General features: G+C 37.5%; 1 protein-coding gene across 1 annotated transcript in view; it reads left to right on the forward strand.

The window, feature by feature from the left end:
* lrp2b (low density lipoprotein receptor-related protein 2b) overlaps positions 1-23,187 on the forward strand; it is a gene marked incomplete at its 5' end in the record, with an annotated part of 91,891 nt that overhangs the window by 49,524 nt on the left and 19,180 nt on the right. The window contains 19 exons of the mRNA XM_079850880.1: positions 7,209-7,725; positions 7,821-7,973; positions 8,059-8,229; positions 8,493-8,716; positions 8,797-8,974; positions 9,098-9,294; positions 12,157-12,402; positions 12,500-12,628; positions 13,195-13,314; positions 13,407-13,523; positions 17,756-17,872; positions 17,971-18,108; positions 18,309-18,431; positions 19,386-19,514; positions 19,602-19,733; positions 19,933-20,058; positions 20,133-20,276; positions 20,662-20,827; positions 22,819-22,947. Coding sequence (XP_079707006.1) covers positions 7,209-7,725; positions 7,821-7,973; positions 8,059-8,229; positions 8,493-8,716; positions 8,797-8,974; positions 9,098-9,294; positions 12,157-12,402; positions 12,500-12,628; positions 13,195-13,314; positions 13,407-13,523; positions 17,756-17,872; positions 17,971-18,108; positions 18,309-18,431; positions 19,386-19,514; positions 19,602-19,733; positions 19,933-20,058; positions 20,133-20,276; positions 20,662-20,827; positions 22,819-22,947 — 3,256 coding nt within the window. The remainder of the gene's footprint in view (positions 1-7,208; positions 7,726-7,820; positions 7,974-8,058; positions 8,230-8,492; positions 8,717-8,796; positions 8,975-9,097; positions 9,295-12,156; positions 12,403-12,499; positions 12,629-13,194; positions 13,315-13,406; positions 13,524-17,755; positions 17,873-17,970; positions 18,109-18,308; positions 18,432-19,385; positions 19,515-19,601; positions 19,734-19,932; positions 20,059-20,132; positions 20,277-20,661; positions 20,828-22,818; positions 22,948-23,187) is intronic.

The raw sequence follows: 23,187 nt of genomic DNA on the forward strand, positions 1-23,187 counted from the left end.
ACTTCTTGCCAGCGCATAACTTTTTTTGTACAACTAGGCTATTAAGATGATTGTGCGTGCAATGCGCATTTAAGTGCAACAGAGAATTTAGTGTGAGCATAATACACGTGACTCTGCCTGTAAAAACCCAGCAGTATTTTTTTTTTTTTTTATACACAAAATCATCCTAACATAATGAAAGGCTTAAATAATGCGACTTAGCTACCCAGATTCTTAATTCCTGCAGATATTTATTGTGTGATTGTTCTTGTGAGATAATGTTGCAGCACAACGCGTTGCATGTATATTTTGGGCGCATCTGATTGCCATTACAATTACATTATTAATAAATATTTTAATTGAACTGTCTATTTTTCCACATTAGTCGCAGAATGTCTGGGGTTGGCTTGAGGTCTTGCCGACAGTTTGTAAATCTTTTAAATATTCATATTCACAAAATCCATATAAAGGGTGATCAACAGTCATGACTTCTAAAATAAAATAAAAATGGCCAGATAAGAGGTATTCTGATTGACAGTTTGACAGATGTTGTTTTAAAAATTAATTACATCATTATGGGGAAGTGGTATTAAATATTTGGTAAAACATAATAGGCCTACAATTATTTTAATTACGCATTTTGTTCAGTTTTGTTTTTACAAAATGTTCCCTGTTTTTTATACAATTAATTTAACCTGAGATGTGCGTTATATCGCCTTTTGATAATTCTTTGTGTTGTCGAATTTTGACAGTTTCATTGTTTGTTCATAATAATTTGATTCATAATTATGTCATTTTTTTCTAAAAGTAGCAATATTTTAAAGAGATAAAAAGACAGAAAAAATGACAGAGAAATTACGTTAGTCTGGTCACAATTATGGCCAGATCAATGAATCTATTGCAGAAATACAAGACAAAATGCATGAGAAAATTAGAAGTATGCAAAAGAGCACAGTTCAGATATTGTTAACTATTGAAGCGGGTTTTATACACGTTTCTGCTTTTTTTAAATTGACCATTTAAAATTGTATTCGCCAACACATCAACACGTTTTGTGATTGATTTACGGATTTATTACAGAAACTTGTCAGAAGCAAAGATATTACTAGCATAAGCGTCGATTTCGGTGGGGACGGTGCGGTGTACCCACCAGATTTCGTCATGAGTCATTTTGTACCCACCACTTTTAACTTAAAGTCCATAATAATTTGACTTTTGTTTCGATTTTTTGACCGTTTTCAGCGGTTATGAGGAGCAATATGAGAGAGAAATTTGGTAATCATTGTCTGACCCATTATAATATTCATTTTATTTTATTTTTCGTGTTCGCATTTATGAGGGAAAAAACAACGTGTCAGTTCTCTGTTACGGACGAGCGCTGTGAAAGCGCCACTAAAAGACTGCTTTAAAACTATCACAGAGACCTCAAACAGAACAGCTGCCTTTCTTTAAATTGAATTTCGTTTTGTATTAATTATATCTTAATTTTAATCAATGTTTCATGAACCAATTGCCTTGATTTATAAGAAGTAAATATAGCAGACAATCTCGACATTGGAGGCGCCGACGAGTGAACTGGAGTTCGTCTCATAAATGAACCGAAACTCAGCGTATAATGCACATTCACATTCACAGCGTATTTAGACACATTTAGACGCATTCATTACTTTTACTGGTTCTTTGTGGCAAGCTTTATGCGTGCGGTCGTGCGCTTGAGTGCGGCTATATAGTAGCCTAAACGCTCATTACTTAATACAAAGCATAAGCCTCTTCCTGCATGCAATCTAATCTACTAGCCTACAATGTCAGTTGGTTATATCAACATATGTCAAATTAAGTTACACGATATCAACTTATTTTTATAAGTTATAAACATTAATTTAAAATAACTTAAAGCGTATGTATAGTAGATTATCTTAAATAGCATTTAAACAAAGGAACTGCAAGGGATTAAAACCCCGCCCACACGCTGCTTAAAACTGGAAAAAACGGTTTTCTTTTGATTCCCTGAGAGGATATCGATTAGCATTGGGGGTTGGCAAAGAATTAGCAGACCTGGGGGGTGGGTGGTTTGTAATTTTTTTACTCTGTGTCAATTGGTAGCAGCTAAAACAAGCAGCTAAAACAAAGACTGCAATTAATTACATTTTGGAACTAACTTCCTTCATGTCGTTTTATTTATACACTGTAAAAAAAAAGTTTTTTTTTTTTTTTTTTTTGTAAGTAAAGTTAGCATTAAATATGTTTTACAAATAAATGGTTTACAAACTCTTGGAGGTTTGTTACCATCATTCAGAAGAGTGGTGCTTGTGTTTTACGTGATTAAATCAGGAAGATTACATTGGTTTCTTTTCAGTGTAGGACAGTTTGTCAACAAAATGCAAAAATATAGTATATTTATAAACAGTGAAAAGAGTCAATAAGAATTAAAAAAGTAATGATGTTTTTTTATGTTTTATGCACTTTTAGTTTTGTTGCAATTTCACCAAAAGCTTATAATTAGGAAATACACACAACACGCTAAACTTATATTCTCTATATGTTAAAAATGTTGTAAAAAAAATACGTATTCTTATATAATAAGAATAACAATATGATAGCCTAAATTTATATTGCGCTCAAACTGATTTAGATATGGAAAGAGGAATTCTTTTCAACTACCACCAATAAAGTTTTAAAATTCTTCTTTAGAAAATATTATATTTTGATGTTTCTGCGAAAGTTCAGCAGACAGTGTGGTTCGGGTTTGTTCCGATCAGAGCTCGTGAGTGGAGAGCGCATTTCTGAATATTCCGCAGGCAGGGTTGGGGAGTAACGGAATACATGTAACGGCGTTATGTAATCAGGATACAGAAATCCAGTAACTGTAATCCGTTACAGTTACGTAAAAAAACGTAGTAATCAGATTATAGTTACATTTTGAAAAAAAGGGGAATACTTTCAGGATTACAACGGTTTCATTTAAAACTAAATAAATAAGTATTTTGGCATAATAACACTATATTAAGCGCTGCTTGAGTAGTTCCTGGTTCTGTTGACAGTAATGACTCACGTGTGCCACGTGCTGGTGCATGTGCAAATAACAGCTTTCTACAATCTCCTCAGACGCAGATTGAATCACTGCTGCTAGTAGAAACGATGCTGCCAGCGGGTAAAGTTGCTTTTAATTCATGGAAATTCCGCTGCTATTTTGTAGAAATTAGGAGAGTAGCTTTTTTAGTACCCAAAATATCCTTTCTTTTCTCACGTAACGGGATGTTCGCTGTCTAGGTAACGTAGGGGAACTCCCACTGCCAACGCCCCAAGTTCAGTCAGGCAAATTAAGAAAGATCACGGCGGCTTTGGTCAACATGTAGGCCTATGTTAAAATAAACTAATGTGTAGATTGTGTAAAAATGTAAATATTTAAATGTTGTGTTTTTATTTTTTAGTTAAAAATTAGTTAAAATTAAAACAAAATAATCTGTAATACCATACATTAGCCACTAGATGTCTGTATAGCCCTTTACATAAATATATATTCAGGCCTGTGTCGCTGTGTGTATATTTAGCAAATATTGTACACTGGACCAAATTATTAATAAAAGAGGTTTTTTTTTTATTTTTTGTTTTTTTTATAATATGTCTTCTTGCTTGACTTTATTTATATATGTGACCTTGAAGTAATCCAAAAGTAATCAGTTACATTACTTTCATATTAAGGTACTTGGATTACGTTACTGAATACTTTTTTTATGAAGTAATTTGTAACTGTAACGGAATACATTTTTAAAGTAACCCTCCCAAGCCTGTCCGCAGGGTCGCTCGCTCAATCCAGATGTCCTGTTGCCTGGTTCGAAAATATGTGGAGTAAGGGCTGCTTTCAACTAAAAGTTTTAGTTGTTCATTTAAGTCATTCATGGACAAATCTCCCCTTTATATTCATTTAATTACTACTTTAGCCTACAGGATAATGAGCGTTTAAGTAATATAGCCGCACTCAAGCGCACGACCGCACGCATAAAGCTTGCCACAAAGAACCGGTAAAAGTAATGATTATGAATGCGTTTAAATGTGTCTAAATACGCCGTGAATGTGAATGTGCATTATACGCTGAGTTTCGGTTCATTTATGAGACGAACTCCAGTTCACTCGCCGGCGCCTCCAATGTCGTGATTGTCTGCTATATTTACTTCTTATAAATCAAGGCAATTGGTTCATGAAACATTGATTAAAATTAAGATATAATTAATACAAAACGAAATTCAATTTAAAGAAAGGCAGCTGTTCTGTTTGAGGTCTCTGTGATAGTTTTAAAGCAGTCTTTTAGTGGCGCTTTCACAGCGCTCGTCCGTAACAGAGAACTGACACGTTGTTTTTTCCCTCATAAATGCGAACACGAAAAATAAAATAAAATGAATATTATAATGTTTTTTTGTTGGATCAGACAATGATTACCAAATTTCTCTCTCATATTGTTCCTCAACCACTGAAAACGGTTTAAAAAAATCGAACCAAAAGTCAAATTATTATGGACAGAAGTTAAAAGTGGTGGGTACACAATGACCCATGACGAGATCTGGTGGGTACGCGTACCCACCGTCCCCACCGAAATCGATAAAGGGAAACATGATAATATAAAAAGTACTGTACAGTAATGCAGAAACGCGCATTACAACCATGTTAAAGCTATTTAAAACGTTCCGATGCAAAAAGGAACTAAATGTAAAATTAGATAAACTAGTTAATGATATTGCGCAAATGCTCTCGGTCTCTTCAAAGGTCTTCGCGAATTATTGTGTTATAAGACTCAGTTATCATACATCACGTCTCTTCTACTGTAAGTACATAGAAAAAAAAATGATGCGCGTTTGAGTCGGTTATGAAGAATATGTGACTGTTTATGTAACTGGCAAAAGAAAACTTTGCCAACCAAACGTTTGCCAAAAAGCGTGCATGTGTATGACATCAAAGTACTGCCAAAGCACCGAGAATCCCTGTCATGTTACTTCAATATCATACAGTATGCTCAGCATGAAGTCGAGCACACATACAGTATTGTCGTCAGTATGGCCACATGAAACACGACTGCCATCTACAGGTTTTAGTATTTCCTGCGTCCAACACCTAATCCCCCTTCTGCAGAATCCCGCAGAATTTCGGAAGTGCTCGTGGCATTCTTCTCTCTGAGACGCGCATTTTTAAAGGCCACATCTGTAGGCTATGCGCAGTGCTGCATAAAATAATAATAACAATAACCTATAGCAGCCTATAAATCTTCCAAAAGATTTCAGTAACAACTACGCTAGAGAAAAATATATTGATTATCATATGTTACTTCAAATGTTTCCATTCGTTATGATGATATGAAATGAGATAATAGTAAAAACATGAAGCCTAATGTTTGGTGCGTTTTGCTTTTCAAACGCGATCACGCTCCAAAATATGATACATTCAAACGCACAGCATGTTCCAAAATATGATACATTCAAATGCACAGCATGTTCCAAAATATGATACATTCAAACGCACAGCATGCTACAAAATATGATACAATCAAACGCACAGCATGCTCCAAAATATGAAACAATATGGTTACCATATTATATACATATCTACGTTTGAGCAGATATCCACAAACACAGTAACAGTAAACACGGGTCTAAATATTATAATATTCACCATATATCTAGCAACAGTTCAACTGCAATGTGAAGTTTATGCAACAATAACATAAACTAATAAGTAAGAATTTCTTACCTTACATCTTTCTTGTCTTCAAATCGCGTTCTTCTTCTTCTGAGGTAAATCCAATGTAAGCTCTCGGCGCGTCTTTCAAACTCGACGAAAAGCAGAGACTTGTGAAGTTTTTTGGTGCTTTGTTTTTGAGGTAATGAGCGCGTTCGCGGTCCATGTGGAGATTTGCATGTGAATCTCTTTTGCGCGCGTGGGCGTGGTCAAATTAAAAATAATGAGCAAGCGTTTGAGATACTGGACATCTTGTTGGTTTTATACAAATTACTTAAACAGAGAATATTTGTTTTCAGTTTGAATCCGATCATTTAAAAGTACACACTTAAATGTTTATAAAGGTATATGGCTCATAAATGTGTGACAAGTTTTCGCTGAGTTTTGTTTCAGTTTATAGACGTGCTCAAGAAAAAAAAGTTCACCGCGACGGAGAGGCAGAACGCACACACTGTTTATTTTCTTTATTTTACAAAAGCACAATGTTTTGATTTGATTGTAAGTGGACACATACAAAAGTAGAAATATCACAGATTCTTTTTTCATATTTCTTTTTTCTGTATGACAATAAATGACGGAGTAATTTAAGTTTATTGTACTACAATGTGAAGAAAATACAGCAAAACGCGCGGGCGCGTTTGCCGACCCCAGGAGGTTAAAGCAAAATGTTAATGAGTATATCTAAAATTACATTGCAATGATGAGTCTTTAAAGCCAATATGTCTAAAGTGTGAAAACCCTCCACCTCCCCCAGCTCCACCTGCCTAGATCTACTATGGTATTTATGTATGTCTATTTATGCAGCAGCATATCTTACATGCTCACAGCAGCGTTTCTGTGTATCTATTGGCAGTAACAAGTCCAAATTTTCACTGCAGCAGCAGCAATAATTAACATCAGCAGCCAATTACATTAACATTGCCATATTCAATAACATGCTAAAACTATTTTGAGAGTTGTCATGATTGAAATGTGTATATATATATACTTAAATACAATACCTTTCAAAAAACTGGTCGGAAAGATTTTTTTACATAGTCAAACATTAAAATTTAAATATTATTATAATTTAAAATAACTGTTTTTTATTTTAATACATTTTAAATTGTAATTTGTTCCTGTGATGGAAAAAGCTGAATTTTCAGCAGCCATTACTCCAGTCTTCAGTGTCACATGATCCTTCCGAAATTATTCTAATATGCTGATTTGGTGCTCAGGAAACATTTATTATTATCAATGTTGAAAGCAGTTGTGATGATTAATATTTTTGTGGAAACCATGATACATGTTTTTCAGGATTCTTTAATGAATAGAAAGTTAAAAAGAACAGTTGACTTGACTTTTTTGACACATTTCTGATTTAAGCTCCGCCCCCACATGCACATACAGATCATATTGTCATTGCAAATATACATATCATTGTAAATAGCACATTTACAATTACAATGAATCTAATTAACTGGATGAATTAGGTAATGATGTGCCTTTCTGTCCCTCCACAGGCATAAATGAGTGCAGTAACCCAGCCATTCACCAGTGTGCTCAGAACTGCACAGACACACTGACGGGTTACTACTGTTCCTGCAGGGATGGCTACAAACTCATGCCAGACGGCAAGGCCTGTGAGGACATAGACGAGTGCAAGGAAATACCGGGAGTCTGCAGTCAGGTGTGCGAGAATGCTGTGGGCTCCTTCTACTGCAAATGTGCTCCGGGATACCTGCGGGAGCCTGATGGACGCACCTGCCGTCAGAACAGTGGAATCGCACCGTACCTCCTCTACAGCAACCGCTACTACATCCGTAACCTGACCGTGGATGGTTCGTCCTTGTCGGTGGTGCTGCAGGGCCTGTCAAACGTTGTGGCTCTAGACTTTGATACCACTGAGAAGCGTTTATACTGGGTGGATGTTGGGACATTGCACATTGAGAGGATGTATTTAGACGGGACAGGAAGGGAGGTCATATTGCAGAATGACCTGGATGGAGCAGAAGGCCTGGCTGTGGACTGGGTGGGCCGGTAGGTTAATGAGCAGCTTGATTCACTCATTTACTTGAAGTATATTCTAAAAACAACTGGGCAAGGTTAATCCATGGGTGGATTTTTCCTTGCAGAAAGCTGTACTGGGCAGATGGGACTATTGGAGCCATTCATGTCTCTGAACTTGATGGCCGTTACCGGAAAAAACTCCTGAAGGGTTGTGTTGATGCCAACTCTACGTACTGCTTTGCCAGTCCTCGGGCTGTCGCTGTTAACCCTAAATATGGGTGAGTTAAAAATTTATTTTATTTGTTTAGTTGAACATCTGCTATTTTTATGTGTGTAAACATTCCCTTTTCTGTTCCTGGTCAGATGGCTATATTGGACAGACTGGGGGCGGACGGCTTTCATTGGCAGGGCTGGTATGGATGGAACCAACACATCAGCTATCATCACTACCAAGCTTGTGTGGCCTCATGCCCTGACCATCGACTACACCAACAACAAAATCTTTTTTGCTGATGCTCACCTAAATTTCCTTGAGTAAGTGAATGAGTGTCCTGTAATGTATCCAAACCAAATCTGATCTCCAAGCAGTAATAGATAGCCCTGCTTCATGTAACACTTACAATATTATGATTTTGGTCAATTTCATGCAAAATACTTATTTTAAGTTGTTTTAGTAACATTCACCACACGCTCAGATGTATTTTGAAACACAATAACAAAAGTATTAGGGATGCACTGACAAGCCAATATATTGTGCATACCTAAAAACTACCTTTCTAATGTCTATTTTCCTACAGTTATGCCGATATGGATGGACAAAACAGACATAGAGCTATAACAGGTTCCATGCCCCATGCTTACGCTCTGACCCTGTTTGAGGATTCCGTGTACTGGACTGACTGGAACACCCACACCATAGAGAGAGCCCACAAGTACACTGGCGCTAACCGTGTAGTAATGGGCAACAACACACACCGCCCTAATGACATTCACGTCTATCACCCTTACAGACAGCCACGCAGTAAGACAATATATAATTAATTTCACCATTCACTTTAATCGCATGATGGTTTTTTGAAAGTTTTATTAAAATTTTCTTAGGTGACAATCCCTGCAATGACCATCACCTGACCTGTAGTCACCTGTGTCTGATTGGCCCGGGCGGGACAACGGCCAGATGTGAGTGTCCGGATCACTTCATTGGTCTGGCTGTTGGCTTTAAGATCCAGTGTGTGGCTGACTGCTCCAGCACTCAATTTCGTTGTGGAGACAATGAGAGGTAAGTGAATCTGTTCTCTAATGGTGATACTTTAATGCAGATTTTTCAGCACACAGGATGATAATCTGATGATCTTGTGCTCTTCCTCTCTCACTTTTTTTTCTGTCTGCCTTTTGTCTCCAGGTGCATTCCCATATGGTGGAAGTGTGATGGTCAGTCAGACTGTGGGGATGGCTCCGATGAACCTCAAACATGTCCTCCACGTTACTGCCCAATTGGACGGTTCCAGTGCCAGGATGGGAACTGCACCTATCCGTTTTTCCTGTGTGATGGCCACAATGATTGCCTTGATGGATCTGATGAAGATGCTGCACTCTGCAGTATGCAACTCTTATATTCTAGTTTATCTTAACCATGGCTGTTTCCGCATTAGCCCCTTTCACACATTAAACCTGATACATTTCCAAACAAATAACCAGATTGATTTGTTCCGGTAAATACACAAATGTGCAGTTCACACACATCTTTTTACCGGTGAGATATCATTCACACATGAGGACAAAAATACAAATACAAATACAAAAACTCTGTGAGGTCAATCATCAGAAATAACCTTTAAATGCTGCACCATTTTCTTTATCCACCCAGATGAGAAACGCTTTAGTTTTTCAGTAAACATCAGGATCACAAGGAACACAGTTTTGCTCTTAAAAACATGAGATGCATAACAGTTACTATAGTACTGCAATTACTATAGTACTTAAAAGTAACTACAGAGCCCGCAGTGCTTATGAATGGAAAAGAAGGCAGGGTCTCGAACGCAAGACGCAGCACAACGTGTGTGTAGCATGTCTACATAGAAAAACAATTAAAAGCAGCTGAGCTTAAAGGGACACTTCACCCATTTGCATTAAGCTTTGCATTGTTAGAAACCCAGTCATACTATTGAATGGTCGTGCAACACTCTCTCATTTTCCCCTGAGACGGGAGAAATCTGTTATTTACCTCTTACACTTCCTCCTACAATGACGCAAAAATCGTCATTTTGCGTCATTGTAGGAGGAAGTGTTAGAGGGGGGGATTTCTGTTAAGACTACAGACACTAGTTTCTCATCTTTCCCAGGGTTGGGCGCGCTCACGCTACAGACCTATTACAGATCAGTGGGTGGGACTTTACTCTCTGAAACTGAAAGCAATATCCTCCATCTTGTTTGAAGCTAAGCTAACAGGCGCTGTGGAGACAGATGTAAAGTTATGACAATAGCGGAGGAGAGTGCTCAATATGATATAGAAGAAGAGGATTTCGGAAGTCTGATGCTTGAATCAGGTGTTTGTGGCTACCTTTACAAGCCGCATTATAGCGAAGAGCAGCCGAGGCAGAAGACCTGCCTGCCGCGGACGAGGAGCCCGGACTGGCTCGAGTTAGGGCGGACTGGTGGCGCCGGTGATCTCACAATGCAGCTATGAACCGCTACGAACACAGAGATAGAGTCCGTCTGCGGCAAAGAATTTCAACGATGACAATTTCTCCTGGACGAAATCTCTGAATCAGACGAGGACACGGACGTTTGTGTTGAGAACTATCCTAGTTTCGCACCGCATATGTTCTGACTGAACATCCAGGTACCATGCAATAATTCACCTTTTCGAAAGAAATACAAACGAGGAGTAATGCACTATATGAGTTCGCCAACTAACTAGACATTTTGTGTGAATGTGAAATGAATTTCAAGCTCTGGTAGTAGCTAGCCTTGTAGACGGAAGAGTGATTTCTCTTATAGGCAGATATGCGCTTTCTGGATTAGTGGGAGTGGCTTGCAGAGCTGTGCAATGTGGTGCATTGTGGGAGTTGTTGTCTTTCATACAAATGCGTTCTGAAGTTATTTTTTGTCTTTTCTCGGTCACGAAGGCACCAAATTCAAAAAATATTTTACATTTCGACTACATATATGACCCACTTTAAATAAAAAACAACGTTCAAATGGGTGAAATGACCCTTTAATGTAAATAGCTCCAATAGAGCATTTATGATTGCATCAGTACTCCCTTCCTTCGTACATGCTCATACAGGTAATCCTATTCTTTGTGCACATAAAGCATTATAATGGCAATTAATACTAGAAATAATAATAATAATACATTTATTTTTTATAGCGCTTTTCTAGACACTCAAAAATGCTTTACAGTTATTGGTTTACATCGATAAAACAAACAAACAAGGTATATAGACAGGGTTACATAACTAGCACAAGAAATGAAAACACATAGGTACATGGACAAGCAGAGGCAAAGCAAGACAGGGGTGATAAAAGGGATGAAGAACTGGGAAAGTCTGTTAACAGGAAAAAGCAAGCTCAAAGAGGTGAGTTTTGAGGGCCTATTTGAAGGATGTTAAGGTGCTTGACTGTTTTATGTGGTCGGAGAGGGTGTTCCAGAGGGTTGGTGCAGCAGCTGAGAAGGCTCTGTCGCCCCAGGTCCGGCACTTAGTCCTGATGGTCTTGAGTTTGTCAGCACCAACGGACCTGAGGAGGCGGCGTGAGTGTGGCGGGTTAGTATGATGGAGAGGTATGGAGGGGCAAGGTTATTAAATGCTTTGAATGTGAGGAGAAGTATTTTGAAGTTGATGCTGTGTTTGACTGGGAGCCAATGGAGGTTGTAGAGGACAGGGGTGATATGAACGTGGTGGCGGGTGGAGGTGAGAAGGCGGGCAGCCGAGTTCTGGACATATTGAAGTTTATCGATGATTTTGTTTGGTAGTCCGTAAAGAATGCTGTTGCAATAGTTAGTCTGGAGGTGATGAGGGCATGGATGAGTGTTTTAGCTGCAATGGTAGACAGAGAGGGACGGAGCCGTGCAATGTTACGAAGGTGAAAGAAGGCAATTTTGGTGACGTGGTTGACATGCGGTACAAAGGAGAGGGTAGGATCGAGGATGGTAATGTTACAACTTCTCATACCATAAAATTGCTTTTGTTATTTTTTAAAAGATCCTGTTTCAAGTACGATCTCTAAATGGTAATTTACCAGTAATTTACTAGTAAAGACTGCATGTGTGAAAGGGGCTATTGTTATCGTTATAATAGAACAATAAAATTAAATTTTCTTAAGTTGGTCTCAAAAGAGCAGTTTTTGGTTGACTATTGTATCTGGGAATTGAACTGCATAGCTGATTCCTGTTGTTAATTTTACATTCATGTTTGACATCCCAGTTGATATTTTTTTTAAATCCTCTTTGTAACCCAGGTAACCACCGTTGCTCCGAGAACCAGTTCCAGTGTAAAAATAAGCACTGTATCCCAATATCCTGGCACTGTGATGGTGTGCAGGACTGTGCAGATGGTAGCGATGAGGAAGCCGACAGTTGTACAGAGAAGACCTGCAAACCTGGACAGTTTCAATGCAAAAACGGACGCTGCATACCACCAAGCTACGTGTGTGATGCACAGAATGACTGCGGAGATAACTCAGATGAGCCGTATGATGAGTGCAGTGAGTGTCCCTTTGGGAAAATTGGCTTTTCTTTAACAGCTTGGTGTTAACTGACCTTTGACATTTTGTCTATTTGACATTGCATCTCTTTCTGTAGTGGGTCCTGATCACAAGTGTGATGCAGACACTGAGTTTTCCTGCAAGACAAACTATCGCTGTATACCTCTGTGGGCTGTGTGTGATGGTGCCAATGACTGTATAGACAACAGTGATGAGCAGGGCTGCCGTAAGTCCCATATAATGATTTAAAATATTTTCATGAGACAGGCTGACTCAAAACAAAAACATATTCTTTTAAAGGTAGGGTAGGCTATTTGTTTTATAAACACTTTTTGTTATACTGGTTGAAACTCTCTTCACATCCTGTAACCCTGGTGTCCAGGCCAAATTCCCTCTATTGGCCTTTATCAATCATGGCCTCCTAATAATAATCCCCTTGCTTTTTCAACCGGCTCTCTATCTCACTCTCTCTCCTCTCCACATAGCTAGTGTGTAGACCCCCTGATATGATTATAAAGCACTTTGGGTGTACAGTAGTTCTTAGTAAAGCGCTATATAAATGCCTCATTATTAATATATATGATTTTTGCATAAGATCTTAAATATCAGATTTGAAATATAAACAATAACCAAACAGGCTAATATCAGAGCATGTACTCTTTTGTCAAAGTTCCTTTATCATGATTCAACAAATAAAAAATATTTATTTTGATGTATTACATAAAAGGGATTATAATATTTTTTTTTATATGAAATAAATGAAAATTAACTGGCACATTTTGCTTCATGCAGATGAGCTGACCTGTGACCCTGTGGGAGATTTCCGCTGTGATAATCACCGCTGTGTGCCAATTCGCTGGCGCTGTGATGGGAACAATGACTGCGGAGATGGATCTGATGAGAGAAATTGTGGTGAGTAATGCATTGGCCATCCATTTACTTCTACACATGTAGGTCACCTTAACGTTGTCTTTGTAGCTCAGTTTTTATTTATGTGCTCACAGAACCCAGACCTTGCTCTGAGAGTGAGTATCGCTGTGACAACCAGCAGTGCATTCCAGGATCTTGGGTTTGTGACCATGACAATGACTGTGGGGACAATTCTGACGAGCGGGACTGTGGTAAGTTGAAGTAAAAAAAAATTAACCCACTTTACTCTCTTAGCGCTTATCTCTTTATTGACTGTCGAAACTGGCACCCATTTTTCAGCCCCTCCCCTCCAACTCCCCTCAAACCACTGTTTTCTGGGCCCTGGAGGTGTTCTGACATGCTCTGACATTTGTGCTTATTTCTGTTACTTGTGACATTTTCATGGCTAAAGTCTGATTACACTGTATTCAGCACAAACTCTGCTACAATAATATATCAGCAGCATGTATGTAAAAGTTTGTAGTTTTGAGATAATGACATTTATGCATGGTTTGTGAAAATACAAAAAAAAATTCTCACTGAAATAAGGCCATGAAACCCATACTGATTATTTCTTCACAAGACTTTTGAAAATTGTATCACGTAGCCTAGAATATTTGCTCCAAAACCATGTGAAAATCGCCCTGACTGCTCATTCAGATAAGACAATATATTGATTTAAAATTTGTACGACATGTTTTGTGTGAGAAAGCTTTATGCGGGAGGTGTGATCACCTCATTAATATGTAAGCTTTTCACACCTGAGAAAGACAAAGACCCTCCCCTAACGGCCCTATTAGGAGCTATCAGGCCCTATCATTCTGAGCAACCTTGCACAAAGAATGAGGAGATTTAAAAAATAATGGCTTTTTGATTGTTTGGATTTATTTACAACACAACATAATCCAAAGATACAAAACAAATGACAAAAAAACACTTATTGAAAACAATGATCCAAAGACAGAGACCTTTGTGCCATTCCTAAAAACATTGTACATACCTTTCATTTCCAAGGTGTTTGATTTTCACTTTACCATGTTCATGTACAGAGACTCATGTGAATGTTGAAGTCAGCAGGACTCAGTGGCATCTGGTCCCTGAAAGAAAGAAAAAAAGTGAACATACTGATATCAAGAGAAAGGCCTCAGTGATGCGCGGGTTGATCCAAAATGAGCGGGTGCCTGCGGTCACCCGCGGTTACCTGCAGTTACGAGTCATCCAAAAATATTTTTAATGATATTCGGGTCGCGGTCGGTCGGGTCGTTTGAAATAAAGATGCCAATTAAACCTTTGTAATTTATATAGTACTAGACACAATTTTCTATGAAATACATAGGCCTACACTTTATTGGCTGAATAACTGGCGCGAATATGACGCACAAGCTCAGTCTGCAGGTAGAGATGGAGGCGGCAAGAGAAAAGGTGAAGACTGGGGAGTGGAAGCTCCGCAAATACACAAATAGAAAGAGCAAAGTGTGGGAGACATTTGCCGAAATAATGAAAGATGATGACCAAAGTGCTGGCTTTGTCATGTGTACTTCTTGCGATGCTATTTACACATTTGATAGCCACAAAACTGGCACGACCAACCAGGCACGGCGCCAGGATTCCAGTTTTGGATGGGCCAGACCAATTGTGGGTGGGCCTTAAATTAAAAATGTTAAATTAAAACATAAAAACGTTATCCAATCACTGCTTAACCTAATAAAAAATATTGACTAATATAGCCTACTGTTATATTATCTGTGCGTATATAATATAGATTTTAATAGTTTGATGCTCTTTAAATATTTTGTTGCATTGATAAAAGTTTCGGTGCATAGGACGGACCTATCCGCGATCGTTCTCCATGGTTCTGACCAAAGAAGAGCGCTTTGGAATCTCCATTACGCATCATACGCATCATGCGCTACGAAGACTCTTAAGATATAATTTAACTAAAGGTATACTACCACTAAAGGTATATCATTGCTAGGCGTCTTCAGGGCTATCATCCACTCGCGAGGCAGAGGCGCTGAAAGGCAGAGGCGCTGGCACCCTCCTAGCAACGGCGCTGTTTTTGGTAAAACATGATTTTGACGACTTCATTAAGTTTTGTTTTATAGAAAACTCTTTTTAAAAGATTTTCGTTTTGTATAAATTGTATCTTAATTTTGATCAATGTTTTATCAATCAATTGCCCGTATTTAATAAATAAGGAGCAAATATATAGCAGACAATGTAATAAGGCGCCGGCACGATCACTTGCATTGCACGTGAACTGGAGGGCGCCGAAACTCAGCTTGTGCCTCACAGATTTGAGAAATATTACAGAAAGCTTGAAATGTCTACTTTTAAACGAAAATATTCAAACCAAAATAAATAGGCTACTCTCTGATTATAATCCATATGAAATGTGCATTTCTCTCTGGCGTTCATGGCGAGTCTGCAATCTCCGCATCGTCAACTTCATCTTTGCAGCGACACAGAAAACACCAGTTTATTACTAAACAATTAAATGTCTCCTTGCTAATTTAGACAAATTCATAATCATTACTTTAACCGGTTCTTTGTGGCAAGCTTTATGCGTGCGGTCATAACGCTTTTTATTATCCTGTAGGCTATAGATTTAAGTAATTAAATTAATATAAAAGGGCGATTTGTCCACGAATGGCTTAAATGAACAACTACTAGTCGACTAGAAAAAAAAAAAAAATAGTCGGAGGCAGCCCTTATTACACATATTTTCGAACCAGCAGGCAATTCTGGGTTGAGCGAGCGACCCTGCGGAATGAGTGAGCGGAGCGGAATATTCAGAGATGCGCTCTCCGCTCACGAGCTCTGATCGGAGCTCACACACCCCCGCACCCCTATAGTTCCTACATCTATGGCCCATGACGCAACGATGAGCATTTACTACTTTTAAAAAATGCGGGTCGGGTACAATATTTTCTTTTTCTTTTTTTGCGGTCCGAGTTGCAGGCGGGTTAGTTGAAAACGTCGGTCGGGTGCGGGTTGTTTATACATTGACCCGCGCATCACTGAAAGGCCTGCATGATTTTGGGAATAAATTTTAGATTTTTCTGGTTAAAATTGCTTTTTAAAATTTACAGAATACACACACACACACACACACAAATGTTTCCCACAATATATAATATAATGAACACCAGGTTTGTTGTGCCTTGTAGGCATAGGCTATGCGCAGTGCTGCATAAAATAATAATAACAATAACCTATAGCAGCCTATAAATCTTCCAAAAGATTTCAGTAACAACTAAGCTAGAGAAAAATATATTGATTATCATATGTTACTTCAAATGTTTCCATTCGTTATGATGATATGAAATGAGATAATAGTAAAAACATGAAGCCGTTTGGTGCGTTTTGCTTTTCAAATGCGATCGCGTTCCAAAATATGATACATTCAAACGCGATCACGCTCCAAAATATGAAACATTATGGTTACCATATACATATCTACGTTTGAGCAGATATCCACAAACACAGTAACAGTAAACACGAGTCTAAATATTATAATATTCACCATATATCTAGCAACGGTTCAACTGCAATGTGAAATTTATGCAACAATAACAAACTAATATGTAAGAATTTCTTAACTTACATCTTTCTTGTCTTCAAATCGCGTTCTTCTTCTTCTGAGGTAAATCCAATGTAAGCTCACGGCGCGTCTTTCAAACTCGACGAAAAGCAGAGACTTGTGAAGTTTTTCGTGCTTTGTTTTTGAGGTAACGAGCGCGTTTGCATGTGAATCTCTTTTGCGCGCGTGGGCGTGGTCAAATTAAAAATAATGAGCAAGCATTTGAGATACTGGACATCTTGTTGGTTTTATACAAATTACTTAAACAGAGAATATTTGTTTTCAGTTTGAATCCGATCATTTAAAAGTACACACTTAAATGTTTATAAAGGTATATGGCTCATAAATGTGTGACAAGTATTCGCTGAGTTTGGTTTCAGTTTATAGTCGTGCTCAAGAAAAAAAAGTTCACCGCGATGGGGAGGCAGAAAGCACACCCTGTTTATTTTCTTTATTTTACAAAAGCACAATGTTTTGATTTGATTGTAAGTGGACACATACAAAAGTAGAAATATCACAGATTCTTTTCTTTTTTCTGTATGAACATAAATGACGGAGTAATTTAAGTTTATTGTGCTACAATGTGACGAAAATCCAGCAAAACGCGCGGGCGCTTTTGTCGACCCCAGAGGGTTAAAGACCACTTTTCATGATCCAAACAATTCTTGATAGATAACATGAAGTCCTTCTTGCCATTTTTCTTCTTCTTATTGAATATAAAGTTTCGCTCTGAAATATGAAATAAGTAAATACTTCATATAAACACAATTTGCTTACAAAATGCTAAGATACATGGATTCCCCTTCACATCTTTTTTAGATTACAATGGGATTTATGGGAAAGTATTTTTTTTCTTCATAGAGCTGCGGACCTGTCGTCCTGGGACATTCCAGTGTACATCTGGACACTGCATCCCAGAAGCTCTGAAATGTGATGGTTATGCCGACTGCCTGGACTTCTCTGATGAGTCCACCTGCCGTGAGTATGCTGGGCTAGAAATATATGGACCTTTAAGTCTTCTTATTCCATATATTGGAAATATTGAAATAGTTGTGTACTTTTTGTTTTCCCAACAGCAACTCGATATCCTGGAGGACGCTGGTGTCCATCACACCAGTTCCAGTGTAACAACAAGCTGTGTGTGAACCAGCAATGGGTGTGTGACGGCTTCAACGACTGTGGAGACCGCTCAGATGAGCAACTCAGCCTCTGCTGTAAGACATTATCGGAAACTGAAATTATACTATTTTTACAGATAACTTTTACCATTACAGTTATACATTTGTCTCTTTATGGTACATTACCAGCCCTTAGGTCTTACAATTTAAACCTGGAAATTCATGTTGGCTTAAGATGGTTATTTCAGCAGGAATATGATAACTCTGTCTTACTGTCACAATTGTTTTGTGATCAGGGAACATTACATGTGAAATGCCTGTCAAGTTTCGGTGTGACAATGGATACTGCGTTTATAGTGGTCTCATGTGCAACAAAAAAGACGATTGTGGGGATGGCAGTGACGAAAAGGAGGACCACTGTAAGAGATTCACCCATATCTTTTCAATACAACTTAAGTCAAACTCTTTTTTCCACAAATATTTATACACATAATAACTGTTTTCTATTCATAGAATATAAATATACAAATATCATTTTGTATTATTCCTGTGATGGCAAAGCTGAATTTTCAGCAGCCATTACTCCAGTCTTCAGTGCCACATGATCCTTTAGAAATCATTCTAGAAGGCTGATTTGGAGCCTGATTTGCTCAAGAAGCATTTATTATTATTATTAATTATTATTATTATGTGAGATAGTATATTAAATAATATCTAGAATAAAGTTTGTTTTTTTCACTCCGCTGTCTTTTTGTCCCTTGTTTTAAGCATAAACCTACATTTTAATTTTTTTTCTCAACAAGATAAAATACAATTTGCCAATAAAGAGACGTTTTAGTAACTAGTTAACGTTAGTTAATGCATGAACTAACATTAACTAAGAGCTAGCAATACATTTGTTACAATATTTATTAATATTAGTCAACATTATTTAATAAAAATACAAATGATCATTGTTAGTTCATTTCAACTCTGGGCCACAAGTACAGCTTTTGATTTTGATAAAAATACAAATGATCATTATTAGTTCATTTCAACTCTGGGCCACAAGTACAGCTTTTGATTTTGATAAAAATACAAATGATCATTATTAGTTAATTTCAACTCTGGGCCACAAGTACAGCTTTTGATTTGAATAATATATTAGTATATGTTGTTATTACATTTTTAATTGTTAGTTCATGTTAGACAATGTAGTTAACTAATGTTTACAACCACATTTTTAATAAAATAAACTTTATATTAGGTAGTTTATTTGGCTCCTGAAGTATAAGTATATTTTTACTGGAAAACAAAACAAATTTGTGATTAAGAAAAAAAACTGATTAAGAAAACGATCAGTGATGACGGTAAGAATTGTGTTTTTCAATTAGGTCAGGAACCCACTCTCGCACCCTGCACACCCAATGAGTTTAAATGCACCAATGGCCACTGTGTGGCTCTGCCTTACGTGTGTGACCACAACGACAACTGTGGAGACCTTACTGATGAACTGGGCTGCAGTAAGTCAACAAATATCACCATATGATCAGTAACTTATAATGGAACTTTGTAAGATTAGGTAATTGATGACGAGTGACTCTTTTTAGATTTTGGCCACGACCGCAACTGTGATGAAAAGTTATGCCAGCATGAGTGTACAAACCTGAACGGCACTGGCTTCATCTGCTCTTGTAGAGGCGGCTATGCCGTAGATCCGGATAACACCTTCCGCTGCAATGGTACACACAAAAACACATATTAAGCACCTTATCATAATTTTCTTCGCAGTGGATAAAATTTTGGCAGGCAGTCTTACATTTTCGAAATGAATATCAGAGTCAGTAAATAGAAAGCTTTACCTGTGTATGCTGCCACACTTGCCTTGCTGTTTTTAAGTGCCTCATTTGACTTTAAGTCTGTGTCTCTTGCTCCGTGCAGATATAGACGAGTGTTTAGAGTATGGCACATGCCCGCAGGCCTGCAAGAACACTAAAGGAAGCTATGACTGTGAGTGTGTCCAGGGCTACAGGAAAGTGGGCACTGGCAGTCAGTGTGAGGCTGAAGGTAGGACAGAAATCGGAAGGAACAAGACAGGAATTTCTGAACATGTGTAGAATCTTAAAGCTTCTCCTTCTTAGGCCCTGAACCGCTGCTCTTGCTTCCGGAGAACATCCGCATCCGTCACTACAACCTCCAGACAGAGGAGTACCATGACTTCTTGCAGGAAGATGAGCGCATTGTGGCGCTGGACTACGACTGGGACCACAACAACACCAAACTTAGTATGTACTCAATTCGAGTGCTTCAGCCCCTCAAAAATTACATTACGCCCATGGTGTATTCTCTAGCCCATTTCTGCTGCATAAGAAAAACAATAATGCTTTGGTAATTCATAATGAGACAAAAAGTTATAATTATGACACGTCAAAATTTCGAAATTGTCATAATTATGATATAAAAAGAATTTTTTTTTTTTACTTTTTAGGTCATAATTTATTATGGTTTACCAAAGTATGTTACCAAAGTTCCTTTGTGGTGGAAATAGTCTTTCAATTGGGCTTCCTTTATCATTATTTATCTTTATCTTTCTAATCATATTTTATTACTTTCAGAGATACAATAATGCATTAATGGTTAGTGGTACGTCCCCTCTCTTGTGTATTTTAGGTATGGTGTACTTTACAGTAGAAGGGAGTGGTGCAGTGCCTGGTGCTATTAAAAGAGCTTATCTGCCAGCTGTGGATGATCATAATAATAACATTGCTGCTGCCATTGACCTAGACATAAAGTACATCACCAAACCTTATGGAATTGCAGTAGACTGGGTCGGCAGGTAAAACACTCACATTACATTTTACGGTCAAGTCAAGTCACCTTCAGTTATATAGCACTTTTTACAATACAGATTGTTTTAAAGCAGCTTTACAGTGATAATAGGAAATTAATGCAACAAAGATTGTTTTGGCTGTACAGCAGCTCTAGAAGAAAATCATTGTCCAGTTTAAGTAAGTTTTTGATTGATTCATTTCCATTGTAAAAATCACTAATTATTAACTAAGGGGCCGCTTACATGACAACGTTTACAACTGAAAACAGAACACTTTTAATGTGTTCTGGCCATTCATTTACACGACAATGGTGTTCTGGTGGCCTGAGAACGCAAACTTTGAAGTCAAGTCAAGTCATCTTCATTTATATAGCGCTTTTAACAATGTAGATTTTTCCAAAGCAGCTTTACATTGATAATAGGAAATTAAAGTAAAGTGTTTTGGCTTTATAGCAGCTCTAGAATAAAGTCATTGTCCAGCTAAAGTTAGTTTGATTGATTCACTTCCGTCGCAACGATCATTAGTTATTAACTTAGGGGCCGCTAACACACCACCGTTTTAACAGAAAACTCTTAGGTTTTTTCTGCGGAAACTTCAAAAACGCGAACCAGTGAGAACGCCGATGGCGTGCACATGCGTATTACGAGTTCAGTCTATAGGTATGTGCATTTGAATATATGTGCGCAGGCGTGTAGTCCTTCCCTACAAATCAACCCTCAACATACTACTTGTCTGGCCTTAAAATTAATAAGGCCAAATAGGTTGAAATAGGTTTCAAACTGCAAGTTTTTGAAAACGAGTTGTGAAAATGATACCATTATCATTTCCGTGTAAACTTCAAAAACGTGAATCTGTGAAAACAGTGATGGCATGCACATGCATATTACGTGTTTAGTCTATAGGCATGCGCGAATGCATACAGTGCTATGCATAAGTTTAGACACCCATGCTAAAGTTGACTAAAAAGAGGAATAAAAAATCATCTTTTGGAAATTGAACTTAATGCCTTAATTTAAAAAATTAGGAAAAATCCAACCTTTAAGGACACCAATTTTCTTTGTGAATGAATAATGTATCGTAAATAAATAAATGTTCTTCCTTAAAATACAGGGTGCATAAGTTTGGACACCCCTATGTTAAATTCCCATAGAGGCAGGCAGATTTTTATTTTTAAGTATTTTCTTTAATTTTTTTTTTAGGATACTATGCATCCTGATAAAGTTCCCTTGGCCTTTGGAATTAAAATAGCCCCACATCATCACATAGCCTTCACCATACCTAGAGATTGGCATGGGGTACTTTCCATAAGATCATCTCTCAATGCAAATCAAACTAGCTATTAGGCTAACTGAAATAAAACCATGCCAATCTCTAGGTATGGTGAAGGCTATGTGATGATGTGGGGCTATTTTAATTCCAAAGGCCAAGGGAACTTTATCAGGATGCATAGTATCCTAAAAAAAAAAAAAAATAAAAAAAAAAAGATTTGTATTCTGTATTACACCCTGTATTTTAAGAAAGAACATTTATTTATTTACGATACATTATTCATTCACAAAGAAAATTGGTGTCCTTAAAGGTTGGATTTTTCCTAATTTTTTTAATTAAGGCATTAAGTTCAGTTTCCAAAAGATGATTTTTTATTCTTCTTTTTAGTCAACTTTAGTATGGGTGTCTAAACTTATGCATAGCACTGTATGTGCGCAGGTGCATAGTCTTTCTTTACAAAGTGACATATTTTAACAATATTTTGTGCCAAATTGATAACAGGTAATTAGAATAATATAAGTACAATATAAAAACATTTATATACATAATAAGTGCATTGTATCAAATTATTAATTTAAATGTTCTTTACAATAATATTTGTTAAAATATTCTAAATATTCAAACTCTGCCCTGAAGCTGAATGAAATTGAACAATAACTAATAGTTTGGGCAACACCAGTTGATGAATCAGTCTGTAACAGCTCATGAGCTTTTAAAATTCTTGTAGGAATTTGTATTGGGCTGATGCACAGCTCAAACGTCTAGAGGTGGTCATGTTGGATGGGCGTTACAGGAAGCATCTGATTAAGACTGACCTGGAAGAACCCACTTCTGTGGCCGTGAACCCTCGTTTGGGGTGAGATTTGCTTCCTGTTTGCTTGTGGTCTGTTTAAAGGGACAGTAAACCCCACAGTAAAAATATTCTGTTATCATTTACTCACCCTCATGTTATTCATGTTAACCTCATGTAAGTCCACATGCTGTTATTTTTTCTCTGCTTTATTTTATTCTTGTTAAATCTCCAAAACTACTTAACTACTATTTCTTCAAGCTCATTTAAATGCCAATGTTTGAATTTTGTTTTGTCATGCTGTTG

This window comes from Squalius cephalus, assembly GCF_949319135.1.
Source record: "Squalius cephalus genome assembly, chromosome: 19".
NCBI classification, from domain to species: domain Eukaryota; kingdom Metazoa; phylum Chordata; class Actinopteri; order Cypriniformes; family Leuciscidae; genus Squalius; species Squalius cephalus.